The following is an 18140-nucleotide window of genomic DNA, read 5'->3' on the forward strand; positions in this document are numbered from 1 at the left end:
CGCCTTGGCTGCACGCGCATCATCTTTTCCTCAGCAGCTGACTGTCTCGCCTGTTGTTCTGCACCTGTAATTGCTCTACTCTACTAAGATAGTGATAATAATTCCCATAGGTATCTCACGGTGCTGGTAGCATTGCTTCCTGTACATCATATGGTAAGAGGCATTCTAGATTACAACTGAATGACTTAACATCCAGGCTGGTTTCAATTTTTGGAAATTTGTGATAAGGTCCTGTGGGACCAAACTACTGAGGTTATCGGTTCCTAGGCTTGCACACCACGTAATGTAACTTTAACTAACTTACGCTAAGGACAACACACACATCCATGCACGAGGGAGGACTCTAACCTCCAACTATGGAAGTCGCACGAACCATAGTAAGTTGCCTCAGATCGCAGAGCTACCCCGCGTGGCTGTTTCAGCTAATTTTAACTTGCCCCCCAGTGTTCACAGAAATCTGTTAACAAACAGTTCTGTGGCTGACATGGCTCTCCACATAAAAATTCGTCATCAAATCATCTTGTATTTCTTCAAAAACCTATCCTGAAATTCCTTTACCATTTTACAAGAATCTGTGACACAATTTGCCCATATTATGGTATTGTCCTTTAAAAATCCTACTATAAATGCAATTTGATCCTCCGCTTCTCACATGGCAGACAAAACCTTCTCAAAACTTTGAATAAATACTTTTGGATGCACTTTACCATTTGGAACAAAATAATCAAACGTCCTGCACTTAATTAAAGCTGCATCTGCAGTTCCAAAGGTTGGAAAATGCACAATTTTACATAATAACTTAATGGTTTTCTCTGCAAGATTAAATATTTGTTTATCAGGTACTTTGTTATGAGCAATTTGTGTTGACTGAAATGATTGCCTATTATTACATTCCACACTAATTACGTTATTCATCTCAGAGACAGCACCTTCAACCATCTGTACATTTTCTTTATTCATTTCAGTACGCAAAGTTACTATTTGTTCATCCACAGTTTGCTCGTATTCTACCTGTTCAGCAAAGGTCACTTGCTGAAAGTCATTGCATTCTTTCTTATGCTTTTTAAACTGAGTCAGTGCTGCAGGTGTAGATTCCACAATTAATTATTTGCAATCGTTCTGAACAAATGTTACTTCTCCCATTACTTTAGTGTCCATTTCCAAAAATTTAGTTTCCCATTCCTTTCTCATTTGCTTAGAATGCTCAATAAAATGAACATCCAATTACTTTTACAATTTAGTCATTTTACCAGTAGGTTTAATTTCTACCTTCTGGAGCTCACTTTTTAACAAGGCATTTACCTCAAACTTTACAGATTCCATGTCAGATTTTATGGATTACACATTTGCATTTACTGTACTTATATGAATGCCCAAGGCACTTAGTACTGACAGATGTTGATTATTTCCCTCTCTAGCAAGTATCTGTTCTGAAATCTTTTGAGAATTTGAATTTTCCAGAATTTGAGTACTCTCAGCCATAAAATTACCTGAATCATCAAGAGTCCATTCCTGTAAGTAGTTATTAATTTTAATGCTAGACTCCACTTCCTCTACACTTGGCATCATATCATTTGCCAATTCATCAATACAATCATCAAGTGGTTCTTGTTTGATTTTAACATCTTTAAAACTATTGGAGGGTTCACCTAGCTCGTCAGCAGATGAGAACATATCCTTGTCTGCTTGCTCCACCATTTTCTCACTCATAATGAAAATTGAGAATAGTTCTCTATCAATTAACTTTGCCTTGCGGCGGTCCACTAGGCTGTGATGGAATGGCCGATTTCGCAGAGTGGTTGATGCACGTTACCCGCCGTGCTGTGTGAGATCTCTTCTCTGGTGCCCTAACCTCCTGCCAGTGATGATGAGTGGTAGGCTTGCAGCACCCCAAGCATCACCTCACCTTTTGTGACGTCATGTTCTGCCACCTGCTGTTGCCTATGGCAGCTCTCTCAAGACTGCTTCTGCTCATGTCCCATTATACTGTGTGCGATGTGTTCTACTCAGATCCATCTGCTGCTCCGTGCTTTACTTCCAGTAGAAAATGATTTCAAGAAATAGCTCACACTAAAAAAATTCTGATAATGTCTTCAAATTCTTAATATTTACTAATTACCTTGTGGATAATGTACAATTTTAAAACTGCCTGATTTATTTCACTAACCATTTTTATTTAATTTATTTCGTTGCCGGGTTCATTCAGTGTTACATCTGACATGTCACCACTGAAAATTTTTCCACACTTCAGCACCATAATGAAAATTTTGCCATTTGCCAGCTGATCACACCACATTAGAAGTTAGTAGGGTCGGTGGAGCAGTTTATTACTCTGAGATTTATTCCATCTGACTACCATTATGACTAAACTGAATGCTGGAATGTGATATAAAATAAGTTACATACTATTATTAATGTATCAGTGCTAGTGGTTAGTCACTTGAAAGCCTTGCTGCCACATAGATCATATTATATCAGGCACGCTACGGGCCAACATCCACCTAACATTTGTTATGTGGCATATGCACCACAGACCACAACCTTTATATTTCTTGAAGATGTTTGGCTCTCAGAGATAGTATTGCTCTCTCATTCTTGGTGCTACTCACTGTAAACAATCTTGGGAAGCAACAAATCACCTAAGTAATTTTGTAATGATAAAGGTTGTTGCAGCAAATCAGAACACAGATCTACCATGATAAATAAAATATAATTCAGTGGCACAGTATCCTCCAATAAAGCACATGTTACAACTGCAAGGGATTGCTGTTACAGTAATGTTTGACACCTGCAGTTAATCCGAGAGCACACAAATAACAGAGTATCAGACTAACGTCTTCCCGTATGTGCCTTATGATGACACATCTCTTTTATGTTCATAAATTATCTTCACAATGAATCAGGCTCTATCCTTCAGAACAAAGCAATATATGTTAGCGCCTTCTAGAATAATCTGTATACTCTTTACGTACATACACTCCTGGAAATGGAAAAAAGAACACATTGACACCGGTGTGTCAGACCCACCATACTTGCTCCGGACACTGCAAGAGGGCTGTACAAGCAATGATCACACGCACGGCACAGCGGACACACCAGGAACCGCGGTGTTGGCCGTCGAATGGTGCTAGCTGCGCAGCATTTGTGCACCGCCGCCGTCAGTGTCAGCCAGTTTGCCGTGGCATACGGAGCTCCATCGCAGTCTTTAACACTGGTAGCATGCCGCGACAGCGTGGACGTGAACCGTATGTGCAGTTGACGGACTTTGAGCGAGGGCGTATAGTGGGCATGCGGGTGGCCGGGTGGATGTACCGCCGAATTGCTCAACACGTGGGGCATGAGGTCTCCACAGTACATCGATGTTGTCGCCAGTGGTCGGCGGAAGGTGCACGTGCCCGTCGACCTGGGACCGGACCGCAGCAACGCACAGATGCGCGCCAAGACCGTAGGATCCTACGCAGTGTCGTAGGGGACCGCACCGCCACTTCCCAGCAAATTAGGGACACTGTTGCTCCTGGGGTATCGGCGAGGACCATTCGCAACCGTCTCCATGAAGCTGGGCTACGGTCCCGCACACCGTTAGGCCGTCTTCCGCTCACGCCCCAACATCGTGCAGCCCGCCTCCAGTGGTGTCACGACAGGCGTGAATGGAGGGACGAATGGAGACGTGTCGCCTTCAGCGATGAGAGTCGCTTCTGCCTTGGTGCCAATGATGGTCGTATGTGTGTTTGGCGCCGTGCAGGTGAGCGCCACAATCAGGACTGCATACGACCGAGGCACACAGGGCCAACACCCGGCATCATGGTGTGGGGAGCGATCTCCTACACTGGCCGTACACCACTGGTGATTGTCGAGGGGACACTGAATAGTGCACGGTACATCCAAACCGTCATCGAACCCATCGTTCTACCATTCCTAGACCGGCAAGGGAACTTGCTGTTCCAACAGGACAATGCACGTTCGCATGTATCCCGTGCCATCCAACGTGCTCTAGAAGGTGTAAGTCAACTACCCTGGCCAGCAAGATCTCTGGATCTGTCCCCCATTGAGCATGTTTGGGACTGGATGAAGCGTCGTCTCACGCGGTCTGCACGTCCAGCACGAACGCTGGTCCAACTGAGGCGCCAGGTGGAAATGGCATGGCAAGCCGTTCCACAGGACTACATCCAGCATCTCTACGATCGTCTCCATGGGAGAATAGCAGCCTGCATTGCTGCGAAAGGTGGATATACACTGTACTAGTGCCGACATTGTGCATGGTCTGTTGCCTGTGTCTATGTGCCTGTGGTTCTGTCAGTGTGATCATGTGATGTATCTGACCCCAGGAATGTGTCAATAAAGTTTCCCCTTCCTGGGACAATGAATTCACGGTGTTCTTATTTCAATTTCCAGGAGTGTAGAATTTAGATACCGGTTTCACTCAGAGTCAAACAATTAATTTTGCACTGCCACACGGGACTTATAATGATGCAAGTTGAACAAACACTCACTTGCCTCAACATTGCCACATTACACAATGAATTTAGGTTCATTTAACTGCACTTGACTGTGCAACCATTTTGCATACAATAAAACCTTGAAGACCTATCACAAATTCACACCAGCGCCAAGCCATGCAAAAAATCACTTACACATGATGATGAGACTGCATCTTGATTGTGATAAGCGCTTCTGCCTTTGTTCTAAAGTTCATCACAGTTCCAATGAGACTTCATATCACACAATCAAAATTACTGTCTTGTGTATGCTTTCACTGGCATGCCAAATTGCGAAATAACCTGCTGCTACTCATCTGCAGTTCCAGACGCTTGGAGCAGTGCCTGGAAAACCATTTTTACTGTAAAAGCACTTATTGACCGAATAATGTTAGCATTTCATCAGAGTGGTCAGATACGGGTCAGTCTATCAGAGCAAAAGTGCCAATGTCAAAAGTAACGCTTCCCACCAGTTTATTCATACTTCCACACCAATCAGTAATCACGTCATTACTCATTTTATAAACTAATGAAAGAAAATAGTAAGAGAGGAGATAATTTTCTTAAGCCCTGTCCTCAATTATGTGCTTTAGTTTTCATTTAAAATATATTTTTCTTAACTTGAATGGTTAAGAATAAGTGGGACTATTTTTTCTATATGCTGATGTCTTGTAATATTGCCACTGAAACTCTACAGAGGAGGGGTTCCCCTCAGCATTCACAATCCCACATGCTTTCTGATACCAGAATGGTATTGCTATGCTGAAATTGTTCTAGAAGGTACTAGAAACCTATCATTTTCCCATGCAGCTGGCATTCTCATCTGCATCTGGCCACATCAACCAGTGCGCCTTCCCACTCAATATAACTCATTGCCTTCTATACCAATTGTTCAACATATGCCTGCCTACTGCCTTCTTCATACTCTCAATTACATTTTCTTTGATTAATAATGAAAATATATTAATTCACGTCACCTTATTGGTGGTGCAAATTACTTTGGTTTAAATTTGGGTGAATCCCTTACATTATATTATTATTATTATTATTATTAAAATTAAAATTAAAATTACTATTGAAGCCTTTAAATAAAATTGCAAATTAGAGTGGGTATATTTATGCAGTACTACATAACATAGTTGCTACGTTAGAACCTTCATTCTACAAAATTATCGTTCATACTTACGTTACTGCATGAAAACAAATGGCTCATGTAATATTATTCAACTGGCAGCTACTATGCTGCTGTAATAAGAACACTTACCTTGCCAGCCTGCTGCATATCACTAATAGTGCACAAATTATTCCTTTACCCAGAAAACAAATAAACAAAATTATTATTTTTGTGAAACCACTGCACTGTCCGTAGTGTAAGGCTGCGATGTCCCTGAGAGCCCAAGATGCTCACATTGTCTTAGGGTGGGGAAATTGGATTGAAATCAAATTTCAGCTGAAAAAATGAAGATACAAGGATGTCTAACACTTACATCTCTCATTCTCATGCCAATTCTATTCCCTGATTTTATATTCTAAATCAATTCAGTCGATAGAGCTTCTTATCACAGTAAAAAAAAAAAGAAGGAAAGAAAGTAAATAGGTATAAAATGTTAAAGAAATACAGTGTATGTATAACATTTTTCATTATAATTATAGACCATATCAGAGATAACAGAACAAAAACAGTTAATAAAGGAAACATGAAATTATGCAGTATTCAGAAAGAGTGTATGTAAACAATATTATAAACAGAGTGGCCAAAATTTACTGGAAATGTCCATTTTGAAGATGTTCTATGTATGTTACCATCATGTGGCGTGAGTGTAGATACAGTACCTGAGAAGTTTGTTACAAGCAGGTATGTAGCGAATATGGCAGCACATTGTGAGTTAACTGATTTTGAATGTGGGATGATTATTGCCACATTATGCATGAATCATTGTATATCAAGGATTACACAATAATTTAGGTTGAGGTCAGTAGTATTTTGGGTACATTTGTGGTATCATGTCATTTCAAAAGAACTTTACAGGGCCATTGGCAGTCTACTGTGAGAGAAATCTGTTAATTTGAATGTGGGGCATCAGGAACCCATTTCTGTCCGCATTCTGTGGAGACAAATTTACCCCACAAGCTTCAGCAGCTCAGTGTTCAGTGTGTCTGACTGCTGTGCAGGGGACCTGGGTTCAATTCTCAAACTGCTAGGGATTTTTCTTCGTGGGAGGACTGAAACAGGGTGCACTCAACTTTTTGAGGCCAAATTGAGGAGCTATCTAATTGAGAAGTAGCATCTCTGAGTTAAAAAAAAAAAACAACAATTGCTGGAAGAATGGTGTGCTGACCCTGTGCCCCTCCATACAATGTCAAAATGATGCCTTTGGCAGAGGCTGACATGGCAGTCTGGGCCAGAATGTGACGCTATGCTTTGCTTCAGGAGCCCAATGACCAACATGTACCCTTTGCTGACACATCTGTGCAAAGCTCAATGACTGGCTTTGGCTTGTGGACAGAATCCCTGGACATCCAACCATGGCACAATGTGGCATAGTCTGTGTGGTGTCACCGCCAGACACCACACTTGCTAGGTGGTAGCTTTAAATCGGCCGCGGTCCATTAGTACATGTCGGACCCGCGTGTCACCACTGTCAGGGATCGCAGACCGAGCGCCACCACAAGGCAGGTCTCGAGAGACTGACTAGCACTCGCCCCAGTTGTACGGACGACTTTGCTAGCGACTACATGGACGAAGCATTGCTCATTAGCTGAGCCAATAGTTAGAATAGCCTTCAGCTAAGTCAATGGCTACGACCTAGCAAGGCGCCCTAGCAATTGATAGTTATCATATGAATTGTCTCATCAAGAACGCTGTATACAAATAATGGATTAAAGTTAAGTATTCCAGCAGCTATGTACTTTTCTTTATAGCATTCATTACTTCTCCTGTTTCAGACCTCAATCGCCTGCATGCTTAATGGCCGCCTCCCTTAAAAAATGTGCGTAGTGTTGGCAAACTGCCAACACTACAGTCTGATGATTTCTGGTTTCAGTTGTATTGAGCTGATCAGCATCTTAGAGTGTGGGATATGCTCCATGAAACTATGGGTTCTGTATGTCAACAGAGTTGTGTCTGGGCAGGAGGTGTCAGAGTTATGATGTGGGTTGTGTTCACATGACCATAATTAGATGCAGTTATCCAGTTACAGGGACCAGTGACAGGTGCATGGTCTGTGGAGATTCATGCAGACCATCTGCATCCCTTTATTGCATTAGAATACCCTGATGGAGAGTGTATTTTTTGTCAGGACACTGCTGCATCACTACTCTTTAGTTGGATGCAGGTGTCTCAATGAACACTCCAGTGAATTCATGGCTATGGCTTGTCATTTTTAAGATGATGATTATACACATGTAAGCTCAGTTTACCAGAATGAACTATACAAGAACAATTGTGGGTGCCTTTGAGAGAAACCTGGATCAGGAACTCTTCAGAACAATACCAACACAGAAATAGAGTGACCACTTAGACCTTTTACTACAGTTTTAATGGCTGTTGGAGAACCAGTTTACTATTAACATCACATTTAATATAATACTACCTTATGAATTTTGGCCATTCATTGTAAGCGAAATTACAGTTTTTCATTTTGCTTAGTAGTTTTTTAAGACAACAGAGAGCGAAATTTTGTATATTATAGTAATATATGTATGTAACAATGTGAAATCTTATTTCCAAATATATTTGTGATTCAAGTTTCATATGCTAATAAGAAGTTAGCAATTTTTAAGTTGTGCTGTTTGAGGTTCTTCCAACATCATAACTGCTTGGAAGGATCAGGGGCATTATGTTTGATGGTGTTACAGAAACTGCATAATATTCATCATCTTCAGTTTACAGTTTCCACAACATCCAAGAACTTTCCAAGTAGTACTTATATTAGTAGGGGAGCACTTAATGACCATTTCTGTCACTTTAAAAAGATTATAACATATTCTCATACAGCTTGTTTTATGGCTGAAACAAATTTTCTCGTGATCAAATGATTATTGCCTATTTAGTTCATTTACATAGCATAACATGATATTGTTGTGACAGTGAATAGACAATATTAAATCATGTAGTAAATCTGACTACTTATAAAGCAATGTTTACTTATGAAACAGAGAGAAGAAAGAAAAGGTGTGACAAATAAAGTGAATCTCTCTTACACAAACCAGATTCAACAGAAACTTGTATAAAAGGGAGAAAAAGGAAGTAAAATTTTTAGAAAACACAGGTGTAGGTGAGGCACACAAAATATTGGACTAAGACCTGTGTGATGGATGTTTCTGACAACTATTGGTTATATATTAGTCGAAAGTATAGTTACTTTAAGTTCTTTTTTTCCGTTCTATTATTTTTACTTTTGCAATGATTCTTCTCATTTTTTAGTTCAAAAATGATATTTACTTGTAATTTTTTATATCAATCATTGTTATTGCAGTGTTCCTATGTGATGAATATAGTTTCTGTTCATGTTTGACCTTTTGTATGAGAATTTCCTTAGTACATTTCAAAACTGATTGCTTATCAATATTTGAGGTAAAAGAAATTGATAGGTAATGTAACAGAAAAAAATACAGCAATGAGGTCACCAGTAATTATTATCTGATCCATTATAAGTATTCCAGTAAATACACATTCATTTGTGCTATTTTTTATGTCTATCATTTTTTTCTCAATATTTCTTGCACCAGCCAACTTATGACAAGACATTTTTCTTTTTGTAATACATTTTACATGGCTAATGTTGCAGCCTTTTTTGTTTTCTCTATTTCTTTTGAAAAATAAGACTTAGAGCTCTTCAAAATATTTACTGCAAGATTTTTACTTATTAAAGTCCCAGTGATAAGTCATGTCAAAACATAATGTACCGGTACACTATGTTGCAAAACTTTCTGTACATAATGTTAAAGGAGATGAAGAATGCATCCAATGTAGTCATTTAGTAGTACTCTTAAAAAAGCAGTTATTGGGGGTCCTGTGAAATACTAGAAATTTTTTTTTATTGACATGATCTACTTACAAACATGGTAAACAGAATCACTGCCTAGACTGCAATGTTAAAACAATGATCAAAAATACCTTAATTGAGTTAAAGTACATTAACAAAGTTTTAGTGGTAAGAGTAATTTGCAAAATTATACAATGTGTTTCATTAAGTGTCTTATATATTAAATGACTGATATGTAAAATTCCATGATGTGATACATAAGTGTGTAAGACTTTCAAAAGTGGGTGACCAAGTGATAGGTTTATCCCAGTTTATCAGTTGGTTTCCAAAACTAACTGTCTGGTTATGCCTCCTGGGACTCTAAGGGTAAATCATACAGCAGCTATGGTAAGACTTATTTCAGAAAAATAATGTGAACATATGTGGTCTAGAAGTGTCATGAATGACATGTTGATTTAGAATGAATGGTTGTCAAAAACCATAAAAATACATGCATTGAATATTCAGGTTGAAAATACAATATGTGAAAAATTTGTATTTGTGTAGAACACTTCAGCAACAGTATCAGGCTGCTTTTCAGTCTGCTATGGAATTGGTGTCTGAAATACTTCGATAGAAATAATTGACACCCTCATACACTTTTATATACTAAAACTGAAAACAATATAACTGCACAGTGTGCAGGTGTTGCTCTGTTTAGGGTTGTATACAACTTAAATTATTGTTCTTGGACTGCTCTCATAACATCAAAGACTTTCTTCTTGTCAGAAGCATGTACTGCTAGATCCTCTCTCTCTTCACATCTTTGTTCAATGCAGCCCTTTTCTCTTTAATATGAGTGCACATGCATGAGCAACTGCTGGTTTGAAACTTATCTGTTGGGAATACACTGCCATTTCACTCACAGGTGCTTATCAATTTCTGTTGGCAGTTGTGACACCAGATGCATGCCAGCTAATTAACACCTTATAAAATACTTTATTAGCACCATACATAAACTTTCTGCATGAATGCAGACACCAAGGACTGCATCCTCTTTAGTATCTGATCATTAATTGTGAATATGTCAAACCAACGGTTTCATACACATAGCAAAATTCCAGTGGCTATGACGATGGGCTTATGTCCCTATCCAAAATGAGCTAGCCCTGGTTTTCTGTATCTCTTGTGTAATCTTGTACAGATAGTTTTGCAACACATTGTGTATAATTTGCTACTTAATGATTTAGAATTGTTAATGAATGATGTAATTGTTTATGCATTTGAAAACTTACAAAGGCTTGTTACCTCTTCCAAAAATTGGGCAGTAGCCTTAAAATAAAACCTGTTTTGTATGAAAATAATTATATATATACTGTTTTTCTCCAACAGATTTTAAGATTATGTTTTGCTCTCTTTTGCATCATTGCATGGCATACTGGTACATGATAGTTTGTCTTTGTTTCACTCATTGACTGTTCATGATAATAATGTTTGGAAATGATTGTGAAACTTTAGAATGTATCACAGATCTATGTTACTACTGTTTAGCACCATCTTCTTTGAATAATTAATGATGAATAATTTGAAATAAATGATACAAAACCTATTAGGGGAAAAATGTTAAACAGATCAAAGAAAATTATTTCAGAATATTTTTGTTCATTTCAGAGTGATTAAAATTTTTAATACTTATTCTGAACAGTCTAGGTAGCATGGCACATATTAAATGGATGGTGTTTAGTAATATTAATCCAGGAACCATGATAAAAAATGTGAAAATTAATTTCGCGCTTCGAGAAAAGTTTGTTTCAGCATCAGCTGCTCTAGATATTTTATTTCAGTGAAACTGAATGCTTCTTCTTCCATTATTCTCAATTTATAAAAATTGTCTGGTGCATAAACTACTTCCTACAGATCTTCCATTTCAAATATACACTCATGCTCATAAATTGAGGATAATGCTGATACATGGTGAAATAACGCTCTGGTGGGCTGTTTGTGGGTTTAAATCACCTCGGGGTATGACCACGTGGTGCATTTGACCTGCGGTCTTCGCACGGTGGCGCTGGCAGCAGTCCACATATGCAGAGGTGTGTTGGTTTATGTCAGAGTACGGTGCAGCGAGTAAGAGTGCAGATGTTTTCAGATGTGCTAATGGGGACTATGCGTTGAAAATGGCTCAAAGAACACATATTGATGACGTTATGAGGGGTAGAATACTAGGGCGACTGGAGGCTGGTCAAGCACAGCAGGTCGCAGCACAGGCCCTCTGTGTGCCACAAAGTGTGATCTCAAGATTATGGCAACGATTCCAGCAGACAGGAAATGTGTCCAGGTGCTACAGTATGGGACACCCACATTGTAAAACACCACAAGAAGACCGATATCTCACCATCAGTGCCTGCAGACGGCCACGAAGTACTGCAAGTAGCCTTGCTCAGGACCTTACCACAGCTGCTGGAACAGTTGTCTCCAGACACACAGTCTACATACGACTGAACAGACATGGTTTATTCACCTGGAGACTGCAAGGTGCAGTCCACTGACACCTGGTCGCAGGAGAGCCCGTAAATGCTGGTGTCAAGAACACATTACATGGTCATTGGAACAGTGGTCCCAGGTTATGTTCACGGACGAGTCCAGGTGTAGTCTGAACAGTGATTCTTGCCGGGTTTTCATCTGGCATGAACCAGGAACCAGATACCAACCCCTTAATGTCCTTGAAAGGGACCTGTATGGAGGTGGTGGTTTGATGGTGTGGATTGGGATTATGATTGGTGCATGTACACCCCTTCACGTCTTTGACAGAGGAACTGTAACAAGTTAGGTGTATTGGGACGTCATTTTGCACCAGTATGTCCACCTTTTCAGGGGTGCAGTGGGTCCCACCTTCCTCTTGATGGATGATAACGCATGGCCCCACCAAGCTGCCATCGTGGGGGAGTACCTTGAAACAGAAGATATCAGGTGAATGGAGTGGCCTGCCTGTTCTCCAGACCTAAACCCCATGAAGCACGTCTGGGATGCTCTCAGTCATGTATCTCTGCATGTCTTCAAACCCCTACCACACTTCAGGAGCTCTGACAGGCAGTGGTGCAAGAATGGGAAGCGATATCCCAGCAGCTGCTCGACCACCTGATCCAGAGTATGTCAAACTGTTGTGCAGCCTGTGTACATGTGCATGGTGATCATATCCCATATTGATGTCTGGGTAGATGCGAAGGAAGTAGTGGCATTCTGTTGCACATGTGTTTCGGGATGATTTTCTCAACTTATCACTAATACCGTTGACTTGCAGAACTGTGTTGTGTGTGTTCCCTAAGTGCCTATGCTATTAGCACAAGTTTTGTGCAGTGCCACATTGTGTGGCATCACATTCTGCAATTATCCTTAATTTATGAGCATGAGTGTATTTAAAAATGAAGTTAACAAAAAACAAAACTTCCGGTAAATGATAAAGAAAACTGGAAATATTTTAATAGAAATACCAAATAATGTGTTATTCTGTCCCATTTGGACATGTCCAAGAATCATTGCTGAAGACATAGACTGAAGATGTAACAATTCACAAAAAGAGGTATGTCCCACATGCACATGTAAGTTGCCTGCTCTGTTCGCAATTACATCATTGATAAGGATCCTCATTCTTGTAATTCGACAGACATATTTGTGTGATGACAACATCAGATTCTTTTAAACTGACCGTTATTACCTTTATAATTGTTCTGTTTGTTGTCTCCAGTTTTACAAACATTATGTATGAGATATAATCTGTAACTTCTTTTGATCAATTAAATGGAAATTTCTGGTTTGCAGTACTCAGTTGCTTCATGTGATTACCTTCATTTTCAAAATATAGTAGTCTTCTGAAAAGTATGAAAGTGATAACATCTGTTTTCTACAGCTCAAAACCACTATTCGGGTTCTTTTGTATAAATCTACAACTACCAAATGCAGTTCTCTTTAAATTTCATTGGCAGTTTCAAAATGTACAACATTCTATCAGTTTGAATTTCATTTGGTGAAATATCATAGTCAAATCATTTTGAGAATAAGTACAATGGGAAATGACAACAATGTCAGTACTTTCCAAAACATTGCTGGTCTTTCCAAAACATTGCTGGTTTTGAAGACAAGGTGCCTGTGATTTTTGTGTTGAAGTTTTGATCTCTCTTGGTGCATATTTTCTTCTAAATGTGGCCTAAAGAAAGAAAGAAAGAGAGAGAGAGAGAGAGAGTGAGAGAGAGAGAGAGAGAGGGGGGGGGGAGGGAGAGGATGGTTGTCATTAGTGTTTGTAGCAGAAAATGCACAAGAAAGAATAATATTGGTGCCAAAGAAGATGACGTACACAATATTTGTTTAACTTTGACACTGTCCTGTTTACTTTGGCCTTAGTTAGTTTAAGCCTTTATACTGCACTGACTGCTCCATTGGTTCCAGATTTTGCCCATAAATACTGCTTTCACCACCAGTCATATTTATGAAGTGGATTATGCGGTCATGTATAAGGGCCCACAGCCATGATATATTTTTTTAAAGAAAACATTGTCCATTGTGACCATAAATTTTTCCATTTATTAGTTTCTATTGGTCAGTTTTGACTGAGAGGTAATTCTCAAGCTCGTACATAGTATCAGTATGCTACATACTGTAGGAGTTGTTGTGTGTGAATTAATCTACTTGGCCACATGTGCAACCACACATTAACACTGACATAATCTGTATCAAATATGAACAGAAAAATTGTAAAACATGTGGAAGAACCATGTGCGATACACTTTAAGGACAGTAATAACATCCATTCACTGAAGAACCACATTTTATCATGTATAAACCTCAACTTATACACTTGTCCCATCCATAATCATATTTAATGAATTTATAAGTTGAGATTGATGTACAATAAAATGTGATTGGATGTTAAGTTTGTCCTTAAGCTGTCGTTCATGTAGTTCTTCCACATGCTTTACAGTCTTTCTGTTTGTATTTGATACAAACCATGCCACTGTTAACGTGTGGTTCTACGCGTGGACTAATTTACACGCCACAGGTCCTACAGCATGTTGCCCAGTATATGTAGTTGATTCTGACTTGTCAGTCAAAACTGGCCAATAGCTGCTAAAAAATGAAAAAAAAAATACAGCTTGAAGTGGACAATGTTTTCTTTTGAAAATCTACTCTTTGACTTAGTGGATGTTCACACATAACTTCCTAAATCATTTCACATACTTTTGTACCAGGTGTAATGAGTTTAGTACAAATCTTAATGTGTTTACTGCTGAACTAGGCACTCTATGGTTGTGAGTAGAGTTAGCCAAAAAGTTCCAGCTTCATGTTACAAAATTAGTAAATATTATTACATTCATTTCCATCTCTTCCTGGAGAAAAAATCTAATGCAGGTCTTTTATGGAAAATAGGCCTGCACCTGATGAATTTCCCTCAGGAGTGTTTACTCTCAAATCTCTATTGCTAAATGCCATCCAAATAAAGTATCACTTTAGTTTCATGTTAGATAGTACTCTCCATTATTTTTTGTAGTATACTGGCATAGCCTTTGGGGTTAATTTTTTTAAAAATGGAATGTGAAAGTACATACAAATACTTCTCTCTTTCTGGAGTCTATAGTCCAATGATGATGTAGAGTAGTTTTGATTATACACACAGTATGAATCACACAATTAGGAATTTCAAATATATTCTTTGAGCTCAATTCCACTGTGACTGTAGCAATACATTATCTTAAAATTCATAATTATTTTTACACTTTAACTGTTTTCCCCAATGGTATAGGAGACATCAAAATAAACTAAATACTAAAACTTTTGGACATAGTATCTTCTCAAGAAATGTAGTTCTGTACAGAGCAAGTAAAATTTTATTATTACTGATTTCATGAAGTCTACATCTGTTTAAAATGGTAGGCCCTATGCACACTGTAATTAATTCAACAACTATCACACTATATGAGGAACAAGGGTAATGTACAAACTTCATAATATTTATTCACTGATTTCCTACATACCTGATCAGGTGTTCGACTGTTGAATTCTTACAGTTTTCTTAAATCGTCATTGTTAATAAATACTTCATTCAGGCCAAATCATACCATACATTACTTTTGTACTTTTTTGGCTATAAGAAAGAGAATAAATGGTGGAAAAAATAAAATAACAAAAACCACCAAGTGACATGACATAACATACTATTTTTCAAATATCCATTCATACTTCTAATAAGTTTTCAACAATGATCGAGCATAATTACACATTGGTAATGACAGAGGAAAGTGTTATTGCAGTTGTGTGTGCTGTAAATCAGTTTAAACATCATGCATGCATTTTGCTCTGTTATTTCATTTAATGTTCATGTCATATAGGAAAAAGTAGCAGAAATATATAGTAAACAAAATCTTTTTGTGTTACTAGAGTCACTACAGATAAAAACACCCAAAGTATGGGGTAGAAATTAAAATTCCATCTAAATCTTGAGAACACATTTGGTTTTGTGTACAAGTAATTCTATTAGTAACAATTATTCCAGGAAACTTTAATAAAATGCTAGGGTTGCTAAATTATGACTTCACCCTCCTCCAGTCCCACTTTTCTTGCACCCAGCTGTGCTCCCTCATGATATTCCCCCCTCCCTAACCACCATCATCCCTTGTGGGTTTCCTTCCCTAAGATACATTGTAAATGGAATTTCATTAGTATTTCAGAATAAGAAAAGAGAATAAATAAAAAAATAAATAAATGTTTGTACAGAATATGCAACTACACTTTTATTCCAAAAATATAACATTATCTCAAACATTTAGTACACTGACACATCATTGATATATGTTTGTAGATTCCACAACATTTGTCTTTCTCAATTGGCCTTCAGCTGCTATGTAATAGATCAGTGAATAAAGTGTTTTCCCATCTAATAACAACAGTTACCTAAACATTAATAGTGTATTAAAAAATATACATTTTTATACACTGTTAATTAATTATTAAATTTTATGATAGGGTTTAAAGGCTATACACCAGTTTATGAATAATAAACCAATGAGTTATTTCAGAAATAGGCATACATGCTAAAACCTGAGAGATTAGATATTAATATAGTTCCATACAAATACAGGTAGAGGAAGGGTATTTTTTTATATTTTTTTTAATCATTTAAGAATTTACCCAAATATAAGGCAACAGAAATGGCATGTAATAATTTTTTGGCATTTGTATGTGTCTCCTTCTTCACAGTTAGTGAGCATAATGTGACATGACAGACTTAATGTGGTGTTGCTGTTAAGTGTTTCATGTGCTTGGTATGTAAATGTACTTTCTAAGCAAGAGTGTGTCTAACTCTCCTTCATCATAGTTCTATAGATATCTGTCTTTTACTTCAGTAGTTTCTTGTCTAAGTGTGTTATTTTCAGTAGAATCTTACATTTTGCAGTTGGGCTTGGATGCTGATGAGGTTAGTTTTTAATATTATTTTAGTTTCTGTTATCTGCATTTAGTGATTTATAGTCATTGTTTATTTTAACCACTTAACTCTGGGCTGTCAGATTTGCTTGCCTACCAGAAAGTTGTGTGAATAGGAAATAGATGCAGAATGTGTGTGCTTTTACTAGCATGGTGAGTCTTTCTATGCTTCACGCATTTTGTTGTAGTATATGTTTAAAGATTATAACACTAATATCAATAAACAATAAAAATATATATAGATGAATAAAGTTTGGACAGTGATCATAAGAAACTGGAACCTTAAACTGGTACCAAATCACTCCAAAACCGTTTGCATATGCAGTTTATTGGCATTTAATATGTTTTAGTCTTATATCAAATGATGATTATTTGTATAAAATAATAAATATTTAGAACAGGTAAACCTCAGATGCTGAGATTAAGAGTGTTCAAGATGGGCAGACTGAAGAGTTTTACAGAATTTATACAAACTATTAAAATTGGAAGCAGCATGTACCATAAGGGTGCATGAAGAGTTATTTTGTGAACAGCTGTTTGGTATTGCCATAAAAGTTAAAGTCTGGCACACCAGTGAGCCTACCAGAGTTTTTCAGGTAGTATTTATGTGCAGTTAGGCAGCTGTTTGCGTTTTGTCTAAGTTTACCTCAAGCCTCTACAACACATACATTCAAACACAGGTATAAAACATGAAAATCAATACATAAAAAATAGAGAAAAAAATATTTCCCCTACTCACACTTATGCAGACATAAGTATTGAAGTATATTCATAGTGTGTATGTTACAAAATACCTAGAATACTAATATCACATGGAAAAAAGAGGAGCCTATTGCCAGAAGATGCCACAGGCTTATGAATTACTGTAATTGAGAATGGTAGTAGTGTTGTACAGCTCTCCTTGCTATGTGTAATATCTTTGAAAACATCACATGCAGAAAAACTCTTGACGTTTCATTTCTTATTTATCTGGCATTCAAAGACTACTATTGTACTTACCATTCACATGGCAGTGCAGTAATCTGAAATATAATATTTCTGTTTGTGGCCAGTTTAACAACAGATGAGTATAGTTTCGGTTGGAAATATTCCTTCAGTTTCTTGTGTTATTAGATTTCATGAGCACCTACATGACAAGACTCTTTACTTTTTCCTGAACTTTCATTGCCCATTTGTAGAAAAGCTCGTATGTTCTTCAAATCAGCTGAGGATTGCCACTTCTTTT

General features: G+C 37.8%; 1 protein-coding gene across 1 annotated transcript in view; it reads left to right on the forward strand.

Annotated features, from left to right (window-relative positions):
* Nucleotides 1–18140, forward strand: part of LOC124556243 (potassium voltage-gated channel unc-103) — a 700301-nt gene that overhangs the window by 248630 nt on the left and 433531 nt on the right. The window contains exon 5 of the mRNA XM_047130231.1: nt 16887–16907. Coding sequence (XP_046986187.1) covers nt 16887–16907 — 21 coding nt within the window. The remainder of the gene's footprint in view (nt 1–16886; nt 16908–18140) is intronic.

The sequence above is a fragment of the Schistocerca americana genome, chromosome X (assembly GCF_021461395.2).
Source record: "Schistocerca americana isolate TAMUIC-IGC-003095 chromosome X, iqSchAmer2.1, whole genome shotgun sequence".
In the NCBI taxonomy this organism is placed as follows: Eukaryota; Metazoa; Arthropoda; class Insecta; order Orthoptera; family Acrididae; genus Schistocerca; species Schistocerca americana.